The sequence below is a fragment of the Onychostoma macrolepis genome, chromosome 10 (assembly GCF_012432095.1).
Source record: "Onychostoma macrolepis isolate SWU-2019 chromosome 10, ASM1243209v1, whole genome shotgun sequence".
Taxonomy (NCBI): domain Eukaryota; kingdom Metazoa; phylum Chordata; class Actinopteri; order Cypriniformes; family Cyprinidae; genus Onychostoma; species Onychostoma macrolepis.
In genome coordinates, this window is record NC_081164.1 from 19,868,678 (window position 1) to 19,891,871 (window position 23,194).

General features: G+C 36.7%; 3 protein-coding genes across 3 annotated transcripts; 2 read left to right on the forward strand and 1 right to left on the reverse strand.

Annotated features, from left to right (window-relative positions):
• The first annotated feature begins 306 nt into the window (after window positions 1-306).
• Window positions 307-8,761, forward strand: foxred1 (FAD-dependent oxidoreductase domain containing 1). The gene is made up of 11 exons (XM_058789480.1): window positions 307-523; window positions 1,321-1,541; window positions 4,445-4,555; window positions 5,156-5,274; window positions 5,439-5,533; window positions 5,614-5,715; window positions 5,874-5,950; window positions 6,490-6,650; window positions 7,588-7,717; window positions 7,819-7,923; window positions 8,137-8,761. The coding sequence occupies exons 1-11, from the start codon at window positions 418-420 to the stop codon at window positions 8,389-8,391; spliced, it is 1,482 nt and encodes a 493-aa protein (XP_058645463.1). The 5' UTR covers window positions 307-417; the 3' UTR covers window positions 8,392-8,761.
• A 128-nt stretch (window positions 8,762-8,889) lies between these two features.
• Window positions 8,890-13,503, reverse strand: cry5 (cryptochrome circadian regulator 5). Its single transcript, XM_058789479.1, has 11 exons — window positions 13,353-13,503; window positions 12,421-12,688; window positions 12,101-12,295; window positions 11,916-12,034; window positions 11,694-11,848; window positions 10,794-10,934; window positions 10,546-10,713; window positions 9,918-10,058; window positions 9,675-9,826; window positions 9,373-9,590; window positions 8,890-9,281 (listed from the first exon to the last, which is right to left on the reverse strand). The coding sequence occupies exons 2-11, from the start codon at window positions 12,639-12,641 to the stop codon at window positions 9,190-9,192; spliced, it is 1,602 nt and encodes a 533-aa protein (XP_058645462.1). The 5' UTR covers window positions 12,642-12,688; window positions 13,353-13,503; the 3' UTR covers window positions 8,890-9,189.
• Window positions 13,504-13,537: 34 nt separating this feature from the next.
• dcps (decapping enzyme, scavenger) lies at window positions 13,538-17,029 on the forward strand. Its single transcript, XM_058789481.1, has 6 exons — window positions 13,538-13,751; window positions 14,300-14,450; window positions 15,498-15,643; window positions 15,735-15,848; window positions 15,923-16,033; window positions 16,560-17,029. Exons 1-6 carry the CDS (start codon window positions 13,584-13,586, stop codon window positions 16,824-16,826), a joined length of 957 nt encoding a protein of 318 aa, XP_058645464.1. The 5' UTR covers window positions 13,538-13,583; the 3' UTR covers window positions 16,827-17,029.
• The last annotated feature ends 6,165 nt before the right edge of the window (window positions 17,030-23,194 follow it).

Below are 23,194 nucleotides of genomic sequence, written 5' to 3' on the forward strand. Positions count from 1 at the left end.
ATTTTAATAAATTGAAATAGAACAGATTTTTCCATAATTTAAAATATATATAATTTTGTGTTCTTGTCACTCAGCAGTGTCAACTGACGATCAGAATGTAGATGTTTTATGTTTCTCCTATTTAGATGTTTTATGTTTTTTTCGTTCATGATTGAAATTCATCTTACGCTGAATTTCGTACAGTTTATGTAACACCTGGGCAAAATGAAAATACAAGTGAAAGTTAGTACATTTTTGCTTGCATGCCCCCTACTGTACACTAATGAAACTACAGCTGTGGGCTGGTCCTGGTGTGGCGTCATTGTGAGCATGCGCACTAGGTGAAATGAGTGTACACTCCACAGTGAGCGGCTTGTCAGTGAGGAAGGTGATTAGAGTGTCTTCTTCTGCATACATGACTGTCTGTCGACAATAGCAATGTGGCGCAAACTTTTCACCTCCGTCCCTGCTTTCAGGGCCCTGAAAGCGCCCTGTCGGAGCTTTAAAAGCAGCAGCAGGGGAGCTGAAAAGGACTTTTTTAAAGGTAAGATGATTCACTTAATATACATTATGCATCCGTACGTTTATGTTAATATGAGAGTCGATAACCATCCAGTGTAAGCTGTAAGCAGAGTCATGCGTGCCTTCGCTAAATTCTCGCATTTCGAATCCTACTATGACAGAAAGGTTAACTTGTTAATATTAATTTTGTCATGCTGGCTTTGATGTGCAGACGTCCTTGGAGCGTCGAGCCACGTAATCTAATCAATATTCATGAACCAAGCCTTTCTCGCAGTAGCTGTTCGTTCATTCGCTAACTGCGTAACGCCCGCTTGCATTTCAGCAAATCGGTGAGCTCTACAGGTCGAACGTAGCGCTGCGTAATTAATATTCATGAGTGTTGCTTTTTCGCTATAGTAGGATTTGTATATTCGCATCCTACATAACAAATATTATAGATGTGTATAATAGTAATTCAGTCTAGTTCAAAACTGTAATCAAAGCGAAATATATTTGTAGTGTTTATTGTTACAGTAGATGAATACAAATGATAATCTGTATTCTCTTTTTATTACATTTAATTCCTGAATAATTCTTGTCAGTTTTTTTTTTTGCTTTTGGATATAATAGTATAATTACCAAACGAAATAAGTTTTTTTCTTCCAGTATTTAGATGTATAAATGAGACATTTACTACAAACCAGCATTACATTAATAATAAAACTCATTATTTAATAAAATTACAAACACAGTATAGTTTCAAGAAAATGTAGGTAATGATGAAACTGGCTTCTGCCGATAAAACATACTCTCATCTGTCTCATATGTAACTCATTGCAGATCTGGATGCTCAGCTGCGGGCTTTTCGGGACAAAGCGGCCGCAGCGATGCCCGGCAGTGACTGGAGCCCGATAGATTTGACCCCTGGCCTGCCCCCGGAGAGGGCTGATGTGGTGATTGTAGGAGGGGGAGTCGTAGGATGGTCCGTGGCATACTGGCTAAAGATGAAGGCGCGAGTGAGGGATGGTCTGAGAGTGCTGGTGGTGGAGAAAGACCCTACTGTGAGTTTATTCAAGGGCACTTGGGAGAGTGTCTCAAAAACTAGTGAACATGTATTTGATGCTACAAAAGTGATGTCTATGTAGGTGGCTCAATAAGTTTTAAAACACAATGTCTGCTATATACTGTGGAATGCTAATAATCATGTATTGATCATGTTTTTTTTTTTTTTAAGTTCACTCACAAAAAAGAAAAACTTCTTACCATGTCGTTCCGCTCCCACCAGACATCATATCAGTGTCTCTGGGAAACAATTAAATTTAGTAAAATAAAATTACAAGTGGACATCTGAATAAATTAATTCAATTTGAAAGATTGAGTGAATAAGCAAAATGACCCTAGTATAATAATGTTATCACCATTATGGTAACACAATCCCCAGTTAGTTCAGAAAATGCACAGAAATCATTCATTTAAATATATACAAGAACATTTATTTGATTGTCCCCTTTTTCTCTGCATCATAATTTTTTTATACAATGACACCAAATTTGATTTTCAATGCAACCCTTTAATTCAAATGAAACTGAATTGAAAGAGAGAGAAAAATCCTGTTTCCTTGTGAACTATCCCATCTGCTCAACAAAAAACTTTTTTCTTACTCTCTTACCCTTGTCTTACATTTTTAAAATTAAACAATACTTCTCCTTTTCGTGTTCCATGAAAGATAGTCATACAGGTTTCAAAAGACTTGAGGCAAAGTAAATGATACTGTTTTTTGGTTAACTATCCATTTAATGGTTAATATATTAAAATCATAACACCAAATAAAGCATTGTCCAAATATATAATAATATAATTAATAATTATTTAATTTAATTATTTATTTAAAGGGGTCATCTGATGCAAAGTTCACTTTACAAGTCGTTTGAACATAAATGTGTGTTGGAAGTAGGGCTGGGTATCGAGTTCGATACTTTTTAGGCACCGACCGAATTGCCTCGATACCACAGAGTATCGAAAACCGTCTTGTCGTTCGGTACCAAATTTCGATGCCTAAGGGGTTAATCTCATCAATGTCAGTGAGGCCTGCAATAAGCCTGCAGCACTAGGTGTGTTAGACCAGAAGCGACACGGCGCAGATTGATCAATCAGTATTTTGATCAGTGTTTGACATCCGCAAGAGCGACTCGAAAGCGTGCGGAGCAATCTGCTCTCTGTCGCATGGTTTTGTTTACTACACACAGACTGAAGCACGCGTGATGCTTGCGGTGATTTCAGCATCTGCCGTCTTACTAAATGAGGACATGAACAACATCTCCAGAACTGCTCTGAGAGTCACTTCATGAGCATTTTTACCGTTTGATTTGAGTAAAACTAGCATCATATCATATACACACAGAACTGTAAGGTTTTCACGGCAACCCGTCAAAATAAAAGTTTGGTTTAACTTGGAAGACACTGCGACAGAAATACATTACTATTATTCAGCAGACAGTACATACTGCTACTACTAGGCTACTATTAAAATTATTAAAACTTTTTAAATTTCATAAGGCTATTGTAAGAATAAATTTGAATAAACTAAGTTGTTTTTAAGCATTCAAATAATTAGACATACTACACCAGAATTTACTAACAATAAAACATATGGTGAAAATAAATAAAACACCCACTTATGAAAGTGGATAAAGATTTTCAATTTCTTGAAGTCTTTAACAACCTAGAATAAATGAATAGAAATGATGATTCTGTGTGAGCTATGCGTTTTAAAACGAACAAGCACTAGTGTAAATGTAGCCTAACAGATGTGTAAACTGAAAACTATTTGAACTTTATTAAAATTATTTGCACTTATTTATTGTGTTGGATATATTTTGTTCCTTTGTGCAGTGGCTCAGGAGATGAGGCTTTGAGTCTGTATAAATGTCAACAAGCTGAAAAAATTGTTTTTTGAGATAATGTAATCTTGTTAAAACTGATTTCATAAAATTGGTATCGAAAAAAGTATCGTTCAGGAACCGGTATCGAACTCAAGGTATCGGTATTGGTATCGATATCGAAAATTTTTGAATGATACCCAGCCCTAGTTGGAAGTGTGTGTACACATCCATCCTATAATAAAAATCCACCCATTTTTTTTTATTTTTTAAATCCCTATTTTAAAATCCCCTTTCTCAAATCAGAATGTTCTGAGATTCCTGTCAGAATGAGGTAGTTCTGAACAGGCCCCTCCCACAATAGTTGATTGACAAGACCGTCTTACCTTAGACCCGCCCTGAGTGAGCTGTCATCAGTGCAGTGAGTCCACCATTGAGTCGACTCCAGTGCAGGGGAGAACAAGATATCTCCGATTAAGCGATTGAGGCGTTTTGTTGTTAGATGTAATAATGAATATAGCAGTCGTCATTTACTCCCTACATCTGAGCCGCTGAAGACGCAGAGGATTAAAGTTACTTAAGGGAATGCGCCGATCCTGATCTGCCTAAATGCGTCTGTTCGCGCGAATCATTCGTGATCCAGCCTCACCTACAGAAGAAGTGTGTATAAGGGTTTTTTATGACTCTTTGCAAATTGCCTTTCCTAATAGTGTGCTAGTTAGCCAGTTTCGCGGCTGAAGTTTAAAGTCATCACCCCACGGAAGAGAGGGGCGGGTCAGCAGAGCTCATTAGCATTTAAAGCAACATGGACTAAAAAAACGGCTTGCTGAAAACAGAGCTGATTTTGACAGGGGAAAAAGGTTGTTTTTTACACTACCATTGAGAAATTTTAACCAAAGTATGTTATAGACTTTTCATTAAGACCCTAAAGAATCATATCAACTCGTGGAAAATGGGCATCCGATGACCCCTTTAATTTTATGTGATGCATGAATGACTGGAAAACACTGACTTTTTTTTGTAAGATTTCAGTGCTATTAAATAAAAGGTAATTATAAAACATTTTTATATTCTTCTTTCTACAGTATTCCCAGGCGTCGACTGTGCTGTCATGTGGTGGAATTCGGCAGCAGTTCTCCTTGAAAGAAAACATTCTGCTGTCACTGTTTTCAGCTCATTTCATGAAGAACATTAATGTAAATTCTTCTATATTGCACTATTAAAAGCTTTCTGAAATGCACTACAGGTGCTGGTCATATAATTAGAATATCATCAAAAAGTTGATTTATTTCACTAATTCCATTCAAAAAGTGGAAACTTGTATATTATATTCATTCATTACACACAGACTGATATATTTCAAATGTTTATTTCTATTATATTCAATTTATACTGTAGGGATGGTCATTTATTCAAACTCAAATGTAAATATTCTAATATTTTGAGATACTGATTTTTGACTTTCATGAGCTGTAAGCTCTAATCATCAAAATTAAAAGAAATAAACATTTGAAATATATCAGTCTGTGTGTAATGAATGAATATAATATACAAGTTTCACTTTTTGAATGGAATTAGTGAAATAAATCAACTTTTTGATGATATTCTAATTATATGACCAGCACCTGTAAATTGTGATGTGAAGTCTAAATATCAGCTAATTTCTATAGACTTTAAATATTTTGTTGCAAATCTTTCTAAATGTTCTTCACCAGGATCATTTAGGCTGGTCTAGAGATTTAGAATACTCATAAATGATTGTAAATTTGTATTTCTGTTGTGTTTTAATGCTGCAGAATCATCTCAGGGTTGTAAATGAAGACCCCGTTGATCTGCAGTTTAATCACTCCGGATATCTCTTCCTGGCCAGTGAAAAATCAGCTCATATTATGGAGGAAAACTACAGAACTCAAAGGTAACAGCAAAAGTTGGATTACCAGACACAGATTATATACCAATTTCTTTCAACTATAGTAGACGTTTTTATTATCTTTGTGTTAACCATTCATATTAGCTGATAAACAGCCTTGAAATAAAAAGTTAAAGATTAATAAAACATGTTTTTGATTTTATTTGTAGATACGTGGGTGCGAAGGTCGCCCTCCTCTCACCATCCCAGCTGAAGGAGCGATTCCCCTGGATGAACACGGAGGGGGTCGCTCTGGCTTCTCTTGGTTGGTGACCGTTTTCACAATCTTTGATGCATCTCACATACAAAATTCATTACTGAGTGACATATTTATTCCTCACTAAGGACTAGAGAACGAGGGCTGGTTCGACCCCTGGTCTCTCCTGAACGCTCTCAGACGTAAGGCCGTGTCTATGGGAGTCTATCAGTGCTTTGGAGAGGTCACAGGTCAGGATTCACAACTACAATATGCTAAAGTTTGATTAAAAATGATCAACAAATTAGTGCATGTTGTCCTACATTTGGTACTTTTTTAACTGGCTTTTTTTTAACATTGCATTCTTACTTTCAAAACAGAACTCCAGTTGATTCTCTTGAATTTTTAGGATTTAAATGTGCTGCAAATTTGGCAGAAACCAGAGATGGAGAGATTCTTAATGTCCAAAGGATAAAATATGTTAATGTAAGTTCATATGCCTTCTCGAAACATCTCAGAACAGCACACTGTTTTGAAATTTGTTTGCCTTATTTATAGGGTGACCAGACGGGCCATTTTTACAGGACGCACCCTTGCCAGGATTCCTATATTGCCTAAAATATCCAGGTTTTGGCTGTTTGCACTGTGCAGATCGATCATTGTATGACATTATTTCAGGAGAGCTATAGAGAGCAGAGCAGACGGCTCCTTATGCTTTCAAATCGCTCTCGCGGTACTTTGGTGTCATACAATGATCGGTGCGCAGCTTCAAGTCGAACGAAAAAACAAACACAGGCACGTATTTGCATTGCTTTGATCGTTCACCTTCTCGCGCACCACGATTGGTCGATTATATACAATACCTGCATGTTATTGGTCAAACTACTTTGGATGTTTTAGGCAATATAAAAATCCTGGCCAGGGCATGTCCCATATAAATGGCACATATGGCCACCCTACTTATTTAGGTACTTAACAGTTCAAATGCACTAGTAGCATAACAGATAGATGTGGTGTGGTTTTAGGTGCGGATGCCCAACAGTCTGGAGTATCAGCCCGTGGAGTGTGCCGTTGTGGTAAATGCAGCAGGTGCAAACTCAGGAAAGATCGCCTCCATGCTAGGCATTGGATTAGGCCCAAAAGAATCCGTGTCTGGTGTTCCGTTACCTGTGGAGCCCAGAAAAAGGTTAATACTCATGATCATTCACATTTTGTGACTTTGCGTAGTAAACAGTGGTTACACTGTAATTTGAAATGGTTTCTTTTCTACTTGGATATATAAGAAGTGCCAAATATTCTAAAATTATTAATATTCTTATATTATATTAATATTTAATTGTAATATCATTAATAATTACCTCTATAGGTCTGTTGATCATGTGACTTTTGTGGATATATTTGCCAGAGTTATTTCCTGTTTTTACAACTGATGAAGGTGTTTGGATAGACAAACGTCTTGTTAAAGTTTTTTTATAGTCCAGTGATTTTAATAAAAAGTAAATTTTTTGGAAAGTTTCAAACACCTGGATGGTTTAGTGATGAATCTACATAGACAGATCATTAATAATTACATTTTATGATATTAAAATATAATTTATAATAATGTTTTATTGCACAATATTTTTATTATCAATGAAAAAATTAATATTTCATGACAACTTAAATGAATAAGCAGTGAAAAATATATTTTTATATAATATTTTAATTATATTTTTATATGAATTATATTGTATTATAAAAATAGGATTAATAAAATATCATTATCATTCAATAAAAGATTCATTTAATTTAAATTTAAATGGATGAGCAGTGACAAATATTCTAAAATAACTGTTGCATTTAGTTTTAGATATTATATTATATTAAGTATCATTTATATATTAATTAATTATTAAGAGTATTTTATTAATTAAATCCATCCATCCATCCATAATTCAAACTGTTTATCCACTGTAGGCTTGTGGGAATGCTGCAGCCTATTATTAAATATTGTTAATAAATGATTAAATATCATTAGTATTTCATGTAAAATTTAATATTTAATTTTTAAAAGTTACATTTTAATTTTGTATAATTCTAGAACTGTGGAGTCTCATTAGCTACATCGTCCCTATCTCCTCCAGGTTTGTTTATGTGGTACATTGTCCTGATGGACCAGGGTTGGATACTCCATTTCTGATTGACTATACAGGGGTTTACTGTAGACGAGAGGGACTGGGAGGAAATTACATCACGGGAATGTCGCCAGAGGAGGTATGGACACGTTTTGAGTTGATCTCTGACGTATTAGCTTTATTATCTGCATGAATTTATGCATTTGTTCATTCATTCATTATTATTTCTACCTTATGCAGACAGAAGAACCAGATATCAGTAACCTTGATGTGGACCACGAGTTCTTTCAAGAGAAGGTCTGGCATCGTCTGGCCCACCGTATTCCTGCATTCGAGCAACTGAAGGTGAATTTCATAATGTAGAATTGGTCTTCATGTTATCCACTGCATGAAGGGGAGTTTCTGGATTTTTCTTTAAAGTCCTGGGATTAATTGAACAGTTTCTGATGGGTGTTAGATGGTAAAGTGTATTATATGGGTTTGTTTGTGTCTACTATATATTCTACCACTCAGTTTTTCCAAATGAAGCACTTTGCTCTTATGGTCCATTTTTGTCAGGTTTCAAGCGCGTGGGCTGGGTTTTACGACTACAACACCTTTGATCAGAATGGCATTATTGGACTGCACCCTCTTGTGCCAAACATGTACTTTGCCACGGGCTTCAGCGGTCACGGTCTGCAGCAGTCTCCTGCGGTCGGACTCGCCGTGGCTGAGCTTATTCTGCACGGAGGCTATAAGACCATCGACCTTAGCGCTTTTGACTTTACACGGATCCTCCAGCAGGAGCCCATACTGGAGAGTAACATTGTGTGAGGAGCACAAAAACGAAATGGGAAGATGTACTGTATATGTCCTCGAATGGAGCCACTTTACAGGAACATTCCAATAAGGACATCACGGTTCAGACAGAACTCTCACTGGAACAATGGAATTGAATTTTCAGGAGGAGTTCAGTTTGGTAACAAAACATAAGAAAACTAAGAATATTAAGACAAGAAAGGCAAGAGTGATCAATGCTGCTGGATTCAACAAAACATATTGTACATGAAATGAATGGTAGAAATCAGGAAATTCAGGCATTTTGTTAATTTATAATTGCATATATTCAAATATGCTTATGAAACAGATCATGATTCATGATGTATCCTATTTTATTAGGATTATTAAAGTGTTTCTAAAGTTTCTAGATTGTCGTATTCTTACTGTTTCAGAAATGAATACCAAAAATAATCATAAACTTTAAAAGTTTGTTCCTAAATCAGATAGCATGGACTGAATTTTCTAAATTTGTGCATCTTTAAATATGTGTTAATATGGATATGAACACACATGCATATTGTGGAAGAAGATGTGCTGTTTTATTACTTTATTATTATTTCTTTCTTTCTGTATTTTCTAAAAAAAACAAAAAAAACCTTAGTGATCCCTAAGGTATGATGTGTATATATAATGTATAACTTAAAGTTAAGTAGAAAACCACACATTTTCATACAGCCAAAAGATTTCATACAGCTGCTGAGATTTAAATGTGCTCTATTCAGCCTTTGACCTTTAAAATGAACCGTTTACTTTACTACAAAACCATGATAGCTAAACAATCCCAGCTAACCACTAATACAAAAATGTACTGTATTTTAAATTTAAAAATCTCTTTGCCTTCTTCTCAGACTTATCCAGGATAGATGTTGCTTTGCGTTTTACACCTGGACAGAGAAAACGAGAATCAATAGTCTGTTTCAGTCGAGAATCTCATAAGAATATATATTTCCTTTTTTTTAAAGTCTAAATAATTACCTTTGGTGATGGTTTTGTCATCTTTGTCCAGAGAGCGCTTTGCATATGCTGCTTTCATTCTCTCAATATTCTTTTTATGGACAACCTCATGCTCCACAATAGGACGAGGGTAATCTTTTCCCACAATGCACCCTGCTCTCTCCTGAATGCTCCGAGGAGCTTTCCAGGGCTCATATATGTACTCGGCAGGGAATTTCTTCAGCATTGGAAGGTATTTCCTGGAAGACAAGTAGAGTAAGCATTTTGTAAGTCCTTCTATCACAGAGACTTTTATATTAACAGAATATTAAAAAAAAACTAACTTAATGTAATCCCCATATTTGTCGGTTTTCTTTCCAAAGGCGATAGGAGAGTACACTCTGAAGTACTGATGAAAGAACGCGCTGGCTGAGAGCCACTGCCAGTTTCCTGCATTTAGCGACCAATCAGCATCCAGCAGCAGCTCCTCAAACACCTTCAGATGATCGTGAGCAGAAACACAACAGGTCAATGATTATATTGCTAAACTATCTGTAGTATAGCATGTAAATGGGCAAAACACAAACCTTTTGGCCCTCCTCCCAGCTTATCCACAAGTCTCCTCGGGTCAGGAAACAGGCGACCGCATGACGGGCCAGATGATGGATCCAGCCCTCCTGACGTAATTGTGTCATGATGGCGTCAATGAACGGAAATCCGGTCCGAGCCTGAATTCACACATGCCCATCTTCTGTATTGTGATTTTAATATGTGACCCTGGACCACAAAACCAGTCTAGCGTGTCAATTTTATACATCACCTGAAAGCTGAATGAATAAGCTTTCCATTGATGTGTGGTTTGTTAGGATCGGACAATATTTGGCTGAGATACAACTATTTGAAAATCTGAAATATGAGGGTGCAAAATATTTAAATATTGAGAAAATCGCCTTTAAAGTTGTCCAAATGAAGTTCTTTGCAATAATCAAAAGTGAAGTTTTTATACATTTACGGTAAGAAACTTACAAAATATCTTCATGGAACATAATCTTTACTTAATATCCTAATGATTTTTGGCATAAAAGAAGAATTTATCATTTTGACCCATACAATGTATTTTTGGCTATTGCTACAAATATATCCCAGCGACTTAAGACTGGTTTTGTGGTCTAGGGTCACATATATTCAAAAAACACACAAAAAACTAATTTTTACCTCTCTCCATGCAGCCAGGTGCTCGGGATTGTTGTCCCAGTCCACTTGCACACAGTGAGGGTTGCCCTCCATTCTGTTGAAGTTTGGGATCCCGTAGGCAGTCGTGTAGAAGAACTCTCTCCACAGCAGCTGGCCATGCAAGGAGACCGGAGGTTCAGAGTGCTTCTTCTGCAAAACACAACACTGCTGTCAACCACACCAGGATCCTGCACTGTTAAACAGCTGCTTGTGGCTCAAGTAATGAGTACCCCTCTATACACGTCTGTGAGCCTCCACCAGAAGGTGCGTGCAGACAAGCAGCCGAATCGGACGTAGGGGCTCAGGACAGTGGTGCTGGGGATAATGGAGTTGGGGGATGTCTGTGGTTTCTCAAACTTGCACACCCATGCCTGCAAAAAGACAAAATCAGTATTTTCTTGTAAAGAACATAGTTTATATTGTCATTCATTTTTCAAAATTAATATTTAAGCTACTTATGCTTAAACATTCAATTTATGGTTAAAAATGTCTATATAAAATATTCAGCATGTATTAGAGGTAAAATGATCATCAAATAACTGAATCATTAAATTGAATTAATTAAAAAAAATTGAAATAGCATTTTACTAAGCTATATTCCAAGTGAGATTTATATGTATATGTGTTATATGCATATTTATATGTAATTAAGTATGCAGCCTGTTCTAAATATCTTAAAATCTCATTGATTTTCACTTTGAAAATGCTGTTGCTACCATATTTTATTATTATTATTATTATTCTTGGCATTTATGTACACATTATATTCATATATTTAGTATTGATATTATTTTTATGTTTATTTACATTTAAAATATATTTTTATAATTTATTTGTAACATTGTTTTATCCTTTGTTGGCACACTTTTTGACTACCACAATGCAAAATTACGTAAAATGTATTTTACATACATACATATACATATATAATTTGAACTGCTGTATTTTTTTGTGTTTGCTTGGTTTTTATTTTGTGTTTATGTAACTCTTGTATTACTTCAACTAGATGCTGACATGACAATACAAATAAACTATGTATGTATGTATGTCCAAAGCAAACAAATAATTTTGACTATTCCTTATTTTTTATACGTTAGGCTTTATATATTTTAAAAAAAAGTAGTATGTACCGTTTTCTGCATGTGCTCATCCAGTCTGCGCAGAGCTTCCTGTTCACCACCCGGGAACAGATCTTCTCCTAAAGATAACGTGTCCAGTCCAAGATCTTCAAGAGTCGGAATCCCAAACTCCTCTTCATGGCCCTCAGAAAATGGAGTGGACACACCTTCCAAAGAAAGCGGCATTACAATCTCATCTCATTCAGCATGATGTCCAAAAAGAGGACTGGATACCTTTCATGTCCTCTTTGTTTGGAGCAGGAACGGGTTTTTTAGGAAGACCGATGTCCTTCACCACACTCTGGAAGCGAACATAAGTCATGGGAGGCTTGCCGTTGTTCTCTTCGATAATCCTGTTTGAAAATGCAGGTGAGTATTTTTTTGTATATATCTTTATCAAAATATGATTTACAAATTACCTGTCAATGTTGTAGAGAGTGTGAGAAATCTTTGGAATAACTTCCACACCATATTCCTTGGCCAACTTCATGACTTCATTGTCTCTGCTCTGACTGTACGGCTCTGTATCGACCTCGAAAGTCAACCGAGTGATCTTCCATTTCTCAAAGAGCTTTGGAAGGACCTCTGTGGGCGGCCCACTGACAACAAACAGCCTAGAGGTACAAGAAACAAAAAAATGACATAAAACATGTTGTATTAAGAAAAACATATCTGTCCACATTTGACTCCAAGTACCCTCAGCTCAAACCTCCACCTGATCTTCAGTTCCCATCCCTACCTGGAGTTGAGTTTCTTCAGACTGGAGTCCAGGTCTCTGAGAGCTTCTATCAGAAATCTCCATCGATTAATGCCTATGCAAGTGTTGTTGGAGTACCAGGGGTCCAGCAGGAACAGGGGGTAGATGTGTCTACAGTCTTTCAGGGCAGCGATCAGAGCAGGATTATCATGCAAACGCAGACCCTTGCGGAACCAGTGAACGGAGTTATGGCTCATGGTCATTTTTAGGATGCGCAGACCTCCGCACGGTTAGACGGGTAAAAAGGGCACTGGAAAAATGAGTATAAATAGTACTTTAACACAAATTCCAACGACACATATGTGTTTTTGCAGGCAGTTGTTTTGTTTGTTGGTGCCATAACTGACTTGAATAGAAACCATTCCCACAGTATAATATCAATAATTTTGTACTTTTTTTGCTTGATATTTTGTTACAATTTCCTTTGCTGTGTTTTTTGGTTTTAAATTAAAGTGTTTAAACTTAACTTTGTAAAAAAAAAAGTATTTTTTGATTCTACAAATCCTATCAGATCCATGTCTATCATCACACTTGTTTTTCAATTTATTATGAAAATAATTCACTTAAAAGGCTATTTCAGTTTTCAACTGTACATTGACACAGTTAGGATTAATGGTAATTTATAAACTGAATATTCAGTACTGCAACATAAGTCTTATTAGAAATAAAATGTAGTTTTAAAAGTGTAGTGATACATTAAAATGAACTTGAGTCTAATATGTGCCTCATATTGTTGATAAATTATTCAAAGTTTTGCCAGTACAAAGAGCTTGTTAATTCTGCAATATACATTTTCGTTCCTCTGGTTGCGCTTAAAGTCTCTGCAATCAAATACACACATTCTGAGATAATAGTGCAATATAAACAAATACTCTATGGGTATTTTAATAAATTCAGTAATTATCAGTACTTACGGGTTTTCTGATTACGTGAGTTCGGTCTTGCGTTTTGTAACAATTTCCCCAACGTTACAAAAGATGAACCATTCAGCAGCACGTGTCGCACAAGCTCAGCCAATCGGTGACTGTTTACATGCTACAAGCTAGCCAATCAGGATGTAGTCGGTGAGACATGCGCACGGGTTTATTTTCTCCATGTGTTTAGCTCGGTGCATCCTGATTGGTTGCAGTTCAGCGGGCTGAATCATGGCGGAAAGCGAGAACGGGGCAGCTGCAAAAAGATTGAAAACCGATGCGGCGAATGATTGCGGAGACGCGGGAGAGCCATCATCCGACAGCCTGGTCTCGGACTTCGAAATCAGCCGAATTCTGCGCGACTGTGCGCGGGAGAAGATCATCTTCATCCATGGGAAGGTGCGTGTGCGGGAGAGAGAGCAGAAATCACTCTGGGAAATCCGCTAACTTACCATCAGAAATCACTAACCACCGTCTTTTGTGTTACTAAGTTATACTAACTTATGTTTTTTTTTTTTTTTCATTTCTAGTAAGTAAATCATTAGTGACTTCTGTATGTTCTGTTTACATTTCATTAGATACTGGCATTTAAATTAATAAGCTCTTACTCATTAGATAGCAGTACTTTGTGATTAGTTCTTATTCATTACATTTTAGGATCTATTCCTCTGTTACTACTAGTCCAGTAGTGGCAACAACTGTAGCATTATTACTGGTAACAAACTGTGGCCGAAATATCTAAAATGTTGTTACTCTGTAAGCTATTACAGTTTTAGTAGTAACATATAGTTAGGGTAGTAGTCTAAGTTAGTAGTATTCTCTCCAATTTTTATAGTACTTATTTGTTAAGTGCTATGTGTCTTTTGTTATACAATCTAAGGCAATTGCTTACAATAGTAACATATTTTGATGTTTTATAGCTCGCTGGGTTGTGTTGTGTTTCCTAGGTGAAGGATCAAGATGCTGTTGTGATCCTGGAGAAAACTCCCATCAGACAGGACACACTGTCTGAGTTACTGAAGAGCAGTCAACTCAAGCTGCAGATAAAGAATGACGTGTACAGCACATACCAGCTGCATGCTCCTGCACACCTGAACGGTAGGATCACAACACAACAACAGGTTTTCACCAGCTTCTCTCTGTCCATCCCATTTGGTAACATATGCTTGTACTTCCATGCTTTATATGATTTAATATAGTAAACATTTAGTATCCTGATACAGCATTGTACTACCTTTTGATACCGTCACTGTAAAATTTGTTATATATACACTACTGTTCAAAAGTTTGGGGTTGATGTGATTATTATAATTTTTTAAATAATGTTTTTGAAATTAGTCTCTTAAGCTCACCCAGACTGCATTTATTTGATTTAAAAATACAGTAAAAAAAAAAAAAACACAATTTTGTGAAATATTAGTACAATTTAAAATAGCTGTTTTGTTTTTTAAAATATACTTTATCCCTGTGATGTCAAAGCTGAATTTTCAGCATCACTTCTGCAGTCTTCAGTGTCACATGATCCTTCAGAATATGCTGATTTGCTGCTCAAAAATGTTTTTTAGTATGATTAATGTTGAAAACAGTGCTGCCTTACATATTTTAATATACAACCGTTGTACTATTTTTAATAGAAAATTCAAAAGAACAACATTAATTTAAAATATTATTTGATTTCCATTTTCCATTTAATATGTATTGCTATTTGGATTTTTTTATTGGTGATTATTCATATAAGAACTTTCCTGTTTCTTGCAATGATTTTAAAGATTTTTAGGTTTAAAGGTTTTATTTTTAAATATCATTTGTAACTTTTAAGAGTGACATTTTTAACTTGCCAGAAACCTCTCCTATATTTTTTTAAAAGTGGAAAATATACTTGGTAAATGTATATAAATATAACTTTTTCCTATAAATTTGCATCACAATTACACAAATTCTTATTTTTGTAATAAAGAATCACTGTCCCCAATACTGCTGTCATTACAAGTTTCTTTAAAAAAAAGTTTACTGTTTAGTTTTTGAAAAACTTGCACGACTGCTTATTGAAAGTCCAAAGTTTGTTCAGCTTCATCACATGCAACATACAAAATCTACACCATCACACATCAAACCAAAAATAAAAAACAAAATTGTTCATAACAGAAATCAAAACGACAGTGGTGTGCCCTGCGACAGAGAAGCATGTTAAGAAGTATTTGCATCAGGAGGTTTTTCTGGTTGAAGAATCGGGAGAAGATTATCGTAACCTCACCCTACCGTACATCAGCAGCCAGAGCTTCAGTGTGCAGGTGAGCCTTCATTTCAGTGTTGTTCCTGTCCCATGTGTCTCCTTCCTGTATGAGGTATATAACTGAATGCTCACGATTCATTTGGTTTCAGTGGGTGCACAACATATTGGAGAAGAAGGCCGAGGCTGATCGGATTGTTTTCGAGGATCCAGACCCCGATACTGGTTTTGTTCTGCTGCCCGATTTCAAGTGGGATCAAAAGCAGGTGAATCAGTGTCATAATGTTTAGCAGTGAATAAAAGGCCAGTGTAAAACAAGGAATATTTCTTTCCTCTCCAGGTACAAGACCTGTATTTGATTGCTATCGTCCACCGGAGGGATGTTAAAAGTTTAAGGGATCTTACGTCAGAGCACTTGCCGTTACTCACAAACATTCGCAGTAAAGGAGAGGTGAGTTATGGATCATCTAAGTTCATCTATACTGTAAAAAATGATTTTTCAAAGTTATAAATAGATTAATGCAATATATTTTATTTCAGTCATTCTACTTCAAATGTGATTCAGTATGTTACATGCCATTTCTTTGAAATGAACTGAGTGAGAATAGATCCTACATCAATTTTTTTCAGTGTACAAATGAATTTCTGCACAATGAATAATGAAAAGTTGTGGTTCTGTTGTCCACTAGATGTCACTGTTGATCTGAACATTTGAACCACTCTTTGCTTGTCCACTGTATCTGCTTGCTTTTTAAAAGCACATGGCACAGTTACCACATATGTACTAGATATTTTGAGCTGTGGTGTTCCTGTGGAAGACACGGGTTCGGTTCTAGCCTGCAACATGTCACAATCTCAACTCAAAAGCCCTAAAACACTATAAAAATCAAAGCACAGGGTTTTTCCCGAGTGCATTTGTGAGCTGTAGCATGGCTGCATACGTCAAATTTAAATTCACGTCTCGTCTATATCCACAGGACGCCATTCAGCGGCAGTACAGCGTCCCTCCGAGCAAACTGCGCGTGTATCTCCATTATCAGCCATCATACTATCATCTCCACGTCCATTTCACCTCTGTGGAGTACGATGCTCCAGGTTGTAGAGTGGAAAGAGCCCACTTGCTTTCCGATGTCATTCAGAACTTGCAGGCAGATTCCAGTTACTATCACAATCGCAGCCTGGCGTTCCCGATGCGGGCCGATGATGGTTTGCTCCTGAAGTTCAAAGAGGCTGGGAAAGTCTAGAGACCAGATTTTTGGACCTTTTTTTTTTTACTTTATAAATGTTAAGTATCTATACACTGCTTTTAAAATATGCATTATTACAGTATCTACTAGGTGTATTGTTAAAAGGTCATGTTTTGACCTTTGTTAGTAGTTTTGTTTAAAACTGGTTAGATTTTGTCATCAGCTGCATTTTTATTAAACTACTGATTGTTTTTAAATTTAGTTATGTCTGTCTGTTTTTCATGCTGTGGTTGATTGTGTGGACACAACCCAAATTAATCACCAAAAACCCCAATTGTTTTGTGCACCTGTCTGTGGCACGACGTGGAAATTAATTTTAAAGCAGAATTTGAGTCAGTGGGGCCCCAGGCCTTATTCTTTGAAGTTTTAGGGGTCCTTTGAAGAGATTTGGCTGTGACTGACAGAGCAGCGGGCCGCAATGAAGCTCCTGCGCTGTTTTTAAATCTTCTGAAGAAATGAACGAAACCTACTGGTTTTAATATTGGTTCAAAATGTATTATGAGTAAAACATTGTGAGTGCTACACAACTGATACTGTTTTTGCTTTCCAGAAAGTTCAGTTGCAGCAAGGTGTATAGATTTTTTTTTTTTTTTTTAAACAAACATAGTTCTTTGGTTCAGAGCTCATTGTAAATCCAGGGCTAGAGAGGCAGAAAAAGCCCAAAACTCCCCTGAAGAAAAAAGATTGACTGTTCAAAGTTTGTTTATGTGGTTTTTAAAGAAGATTTCAATGCTTTACGTTACACAATCATAGTCTTGCAATGCCCTCTGTTCACAGGGAATCACAAAACACAATAGAATTATTTTTTTGTTGGGATATCAGCTCAGGTAATACTACTTCCTTTTTGTTTGTTTGTTTGTTTTTTTTTCACCTGAAAATGAAAATAGTCACGAGCTACTTGTCCTAATCTGCATTTTGGCCTGTTTTCTTACAAAAATCTGTTGTGCAGCTTTAGACGACTTGGAATCTAGCGCTCAAATTGTATGGACTGTGTTTTTGGTCTATTTGGACCTCAACAGCCATTAATTTCCAATCTATTTTAATTACTTTTGTGTTGCCTCTGGCTAAAATACGAGTCCTCTATCCTATTGCATTCTCTAATGGGAAAGTTCTCTCATCTGAATGAAATATTATGGAAAAATATTCACAGATCAAGCACCGTTTACAGAGAAAACAGTTCTAAACAAATATGGAATATGAGATGGAGTTTTTCACTGGAGGAAATGTAATTGAGGATTATAGACTCGTATTTTGGCCAGAAGCAACAGTTTAAAGTTAAAACGCCTTGATGGATTTGTTTCTTATAAACACGCAGCTTTTCACTTCACATCTTGGATGGCCTGAGGGTGAGGACATTTTCAGTTTTGGGTGAACTATTCCTTTAAAGCTTCACATTCAGATCGATCTTCTTGATTCATATTAAGAGATGTCAAAGATGTCATCTTTGTGTTTTTTCTCTAAAGCACCTGAAGCCAGTTGCAACAAATCCCTTAGTAGGGTTGCAAAGGGGCAGAAAATTTCCGGAAACTTTCCATGGGAACTTCATATGGGTAATTTTGGAAATATTTTAAGTTTGAAACTTACCAGGAATTTACGGGAATTTATTGCATATTTGGGGAAATATATAAAACTGTATCATATACAAACATAAATATAAACATTTTGTTTGATCATAGGCTCACATGCATGCAAACTAATACAAATTTTTGGGGCGGAATCTGTGATGCTTTTTTCAAGATTTATTGATGAATAAAAACTTGTGAACAGTGTTTATTCAAAATATATATTTTTTATAACAATATAAGTCTTTATTAATTTAACACATCCTTGTTGAATAAAAGTATTAATTTCAAAAAAAGAGAAAAGATACTGACCCCAAACTTTTGAATGGTAGTGTATTGTTAAAGGATTTCTATTTTAAAGGGGCCATATGACGTTGCTGAAAAGAACATTATTTTGTGTATTTGGTGTAATGCAATGTGTTTATGTGGTTTAAGATAAAAAAAAAAAAAACACATTATTTTCCACATACTGTACATTATTGTTGCTCCTCTATGCCCGGCCTTTCTGAAACGCGTTGATTTTTACAAAGCTCATCGTTTTGAGAAGCGAGGTGTGCTCTGATTGGCCAGCTATCCAGTTCGTTGTGATTGGCCGAATACCTCAAGTGTGAGACGGAAATGTTACACCCCTTACCTTATTGTGATGCCGTGTCCCGGTGTGACGACACACGAGGCATTTGCTGCATCCAGTGGGGACATAATTACTGATTGTAATGACTTATACTGTCTTTTTACGTGTCGCATTGTATCGCGCCGTGTAAACATTACCGTGTCTGCATTTGTGATCAGAGAAATTACAAACAACAAGCACTACTCTACACTGCTCAAAACTCGTGTTTGAATAGTCAGAGGCAAATTCTTTAAATAAGAAAACGTACTTACAGTCTGTGAGTCAGAAGCACCAGACTGTCCTTGCAAAGTTTGAATTCCCCCACTTTATAGAAACCGCCTTTGTGCACAGCTGGGCTACTCTCCTCCCAGGTACAGGAAATAGTCCTCTGAAAAATATGACGCACCCACTCTAATATTTGGGTTGAACTGTTCTGGAACAGTGTTGCAAACACAACCACTGATTTGAAGTTGTGTCCTCTTTTGGAAGCCCAAACAAAGTAGTTTCACTTTCACAATGAAACACAGCGTCTCCGGGACATGGCACTGACGGCAGCAACAACACTACAGTGAGAATAATAGTTCCGCCTTCGTCCTTTTGCGTAAACATTTGGGTGGTGTTTTGCAAATCTTCCCACACCGTGACGTAGATGTGGGGGCATGTTTGAATGAGCAGTTTTAGGTGGGTGTGGTCGAGTCTTAACTTTTATAAAGAATATCTCTTTGGTTTTGAGACTTTAGTCTTTGCAACTTCAGGGATCTCATCTATGCACAAACAGCTTGTAACACTCCAAAGAGAAAGGAAAACTTGAAATCGCATCATATGACCCCTTTAAATAAATGCTGTTCTTTGTATTTTTTATTTTTTATTTTTTTTTACTCTTTATTCATCAAAGAATCACAGGTAATAAAAAAAATATTAAGCAGCACAACTGTTTCCAAAATTGATAATAAATAAGCATATTAGAATGATTTCTGAAGGATCATGTGACACTGAAGACTGGAGTAATGATGTTCAAAATTCAGCTTTGCATCATTGAAATACATTATATTTTAAAGTATGTTAAAACAGAAAACCATTATTTTAAATTGTAATACCAGTAATAATACTGCACAATATTACTGTTTTGTTCTGTAATTTTAATCAAATAAATGAAGGCTTTATGAGCAAAACATTAAAAATAGTAATGTCCAAACTTTTGACCAGTACTGTACTTCTGTATGATAACAGAAAACTGGCTAGCAGAAAGAGCATCACAGTTTGAGCTAGCTAGCACATACCTCATAAATTGTCAATGAAATAGTGCTAACTCGCTTAGATTTTTCATATCTTGATTTACTGGCTAGCTAGCTACTGTATAAACACTTTTTGGTATTTACTAGTTAAACTTGAATCCCATAGATCAAATATATTTAGAATATCAAAACTTAGAGATGCAGTCTTTGGGATCAAATGCAGCAAGTGTGGCTTCAGAGAAAATGGAGGGGAATTCCCCCTCTTATGTGACTAGAGGGGATTGTGTGTGGGGGAGGGTCATTTTTAGACTTTTTTATCTCACCTAAATGTTTGTTCAATCAGTGTATTTGTTTTTACAATGGTATAACCTACACTGTAAAAAAAAAAAAAAAAATCCGTAAAATTTGCGGTAAAAACCGGCGTCTGTGGTTAAATACAGTAACAACATTTTAGATTGTACAGTTTTAACTTAAATTTACAGTTAAAACTGTATTTTCATTAACTGATATAATGTTAATATAACAACCTATTGAAGTACTGAAATCTGTTTTGTGCCTTTTGAAATACACTGATAACCACTAAATGCAGGTGGTGATGAGAGTCACGATGAACCAAAGCCCATCACAAGTAGCTTTTAAATATTTCATTTTATTTTGTGTCATTCAAACAAACACTAAACACTTAACAACATTAGATGTAACATACAGCCCTAATAAACATAACTGATAAGAAAAACTAAGAAGTTACACTGAACAAAATTATAAACGCAACACTCTTGTTTTTTCCCCCATTTTTCATGAGCTGAATTTAAAGATCTAAGACTTTTTCTATGTACACAAAAGCCCTATTTTTCTCAAATATTGTTCACAAATCTGTCTAAATCTGTGTAAGTGAGCGCTTCTCCTTTGCCAAGATAATCCATCCACCTCACAGGTGTGGCATATCAAGATGCTGATTAGACAGCATGATTATTGCACAGGTGTGCCTTAGGCTGGCCACAATAAAAGGCCACTCTAAAATGCAGTTTCATCACACAGCACAATGCCACAGATGTCGCAAGTTTTGAGGGAGCGTGCAATTGGCATGCTGACTGCAGGAATGTCCACCAGAGCTGTTGCCTGTGAATTGAATGTTAATTTCTCTACCATAAGCCGTCTCCAAAGGTGTTTCAGAGAATTTGGCAGTACATCCAACCGGCCTCACAACCGCAGACCACGTGTAACCACATCCAGCATCTTCACCTCCAAGATCGTCTGAGACCAACCACCCGGACAGCTGCTGCAACAATCGGTTTGCATAACCAAAGAAATTCTGCACAAACTGTCAGAAACCGTCTCAGGGAAGCTCATCTGCATGCTAGTGGTCCTCATCGGGGTCTCGACCTGACTGCAGTTCGTCGTCTCGTAACCGACTTGAGTGGGCAAGTGCTCCCATTCGATGGCGTCTGGCACTTTGGAGAGGTGTTCTCTTCACGGATGAATCCCGGTTTTCACTATACAGGGCAGATGGCAGACAGCGTGTTTGGCGTCGTGTGGGTGAGCGGTTTGCTGATGTCAATGTTGTGGATAGAGTGGCCCATGGTGGCGGTGGGGTTATGGTATGGGCAGGCTTATGTTATGGACAACGAACACAGGTGCATTCTACTGATGGCATTTTGAATGCACAGAGATGAGATGATGAGATCCTGAGGCCCATTGTTGTGCCATTCATCCACGACCATCACCTCGTACACAATTCCTGGAAGCTGAAAACATCCCAGTTCTTGCATGGCCAGCATACTCACCGGACATGTCACCCATTGAGCATGTTTGGGATGCTCTGGATCGGCGTATACGACAGCGTGTTCCAGTTCCTGCTAATATCCAGCAACTTCGCACAGTCATTGAAGAGGAGTGGACCAACATTCCACAGGCCACAATCAACAACCTGATCAACTCTAAGCGAAGGAGATGTGTTGCACTGCGTGAGGCAAATGGTGGTCACACCAGATACTGACTGGTTTTCAGACCCCCCCAATACAGTAAAACTGCACATTTTAGAGTGGTCTTTTATTGTGGCCAGGCACACCTGTGCAATAATCATGCTGTCTAATCAGCATCTTGATATGCCACATCTGTGAGGTGGATGAAGTATCTCGGCAAAGGAGAAGTGCTCACTAACACAGATTTAGAAATAGGCCTTTTGAGTTCAGCTCATGAAAAATGGGGGCAAAAACAAAAGTGTTGCGTTTATAATTTCGTTCAGTGTATTTCAAAGAAAAAACATCCAATTTGAAATGCAATGTAGGGAATTCTGGGAACGTCAATTTACGGTTCCAAAAATGGTATTTCACCGTAAAATTGTCTGAAATTTCTATTACAGTTTTTCACCGTATATATTAGGGGAACTTACCGTTAACCATTTAACAGGTTTTTACTGTAGCATTTTCAGTTTTTTACTGTTAAAATCACGGTCACGTTTTTCAGTGTAATTTAGTTGCACAGTATATTACACAGGAGGAAAGCACAGTGCATGTAGGGTGTGTAGCTTCAATAGCCCTGCAGTAAGCAGTGTGCTGATTGAGCAATGTGTAGGGTACAAACTGCATTAAATCTGGTTGTTTTAACCAAGATTATGCTGTAAGATTTTTTTCACAACCACATTTAAGTTCCCAGTTCCTGCAATTTTGTAAATTTCCAGTTTATTCCCGTTAATTCCTGTTAATTCCCATATATTCCCGTTAATTCCCATGGAAAGTTTCCAGTCTTGAAAATTCTCTGAATTTTGCAGCCCTATCCCTTAGTAATGCAACTGGTACAATAATAACTAATTGCTTTCTTTTCTTAAGGGTTTTGTTGCATCTGGCCACTGCTAATTTCAGTATTGTCACTATAACTAAATTACTTGTGTACTCCCGCTCATGTGGCTTCAGCGTCAGCTCATTACCAGGTCTTATTACTTATCTGCTGTGATATGTT

What these genes read in the sequence shown, in the direction of transcription:
- cry5 (XM_058789479.1), bottom strand. Translation starts at nt 12,641, where the DNA reads ATGACCATGAGCCATAACTCCGTTCACTGGTTCCGCAAGGGTCTGCGT. An exon ending in AAACAAAGAGGACATGAAAG is followed by an intron (nt 11,849 to 11,915) that starts GTATCCAGTCCT and finishes TTTCTTTGGAAG; the next exon opens with GTGTGTCCACTCCATTTTCT. An exon ending in GCTGGGAGGAGGGCCAAAAG is followed by an intron (nt 9,827 to 9,917) that starts GTTTGTGTTTTG and finishes GATCATCTGAAG; the next exon opens with GTGTTTGAGGAGCTGCTGCT.
- foxred1 (XM_058789480.1), top strand. Translation starts at nt 418, where the DNA reads ATGTGGCGCAAACTTTTCACCTCCGTCCCTGCTTTCAGGGCCCTGAAA. An exon ending in TGGTGGAGAAAGACCCTACT is followed by an intron (nt 1,542 to 4,444) that starts GTGAGTTTATTC and finishes TTCTTTCTACAG; the next exon opens with TATTCCCAGGCGTCGACTGT. An exon ending in AAAGGATAAAATATGTTAAT is followed by an intron (nt 5,951 to 6,489) that starts GTAAGTTCATAT and finishes GTGTGGTTTTAG; the next exon opens with GTGCGGATGCCCAACAGTCT.
- dcps (XM_058789481.1), top strand. Translation starts at nt 13,584, where the DNA reads ATGGCGGAAAGCGAGAACGGGGCAGCTGCAAAAAGATTGAAAACCGAT. An exon ending in TCATCTTCATCCATGGGAAG is followed by an intron (nt 13,752 to 14,299) that starts GTGCGTGTGCGG and finishes TGTGTTTCCTAG; the next exon opens with GTGAAGGATCAAGATGCTGT. An exon ending in TCAAGTGGGATCAAAAGCAG is followed by an intron (nt 15,849 to 15,922) that starts GTGAATCAGTGT and finishes TTTCCTCTCCAG; the next exon opens with GTACAAGACCTGTATTTGAT.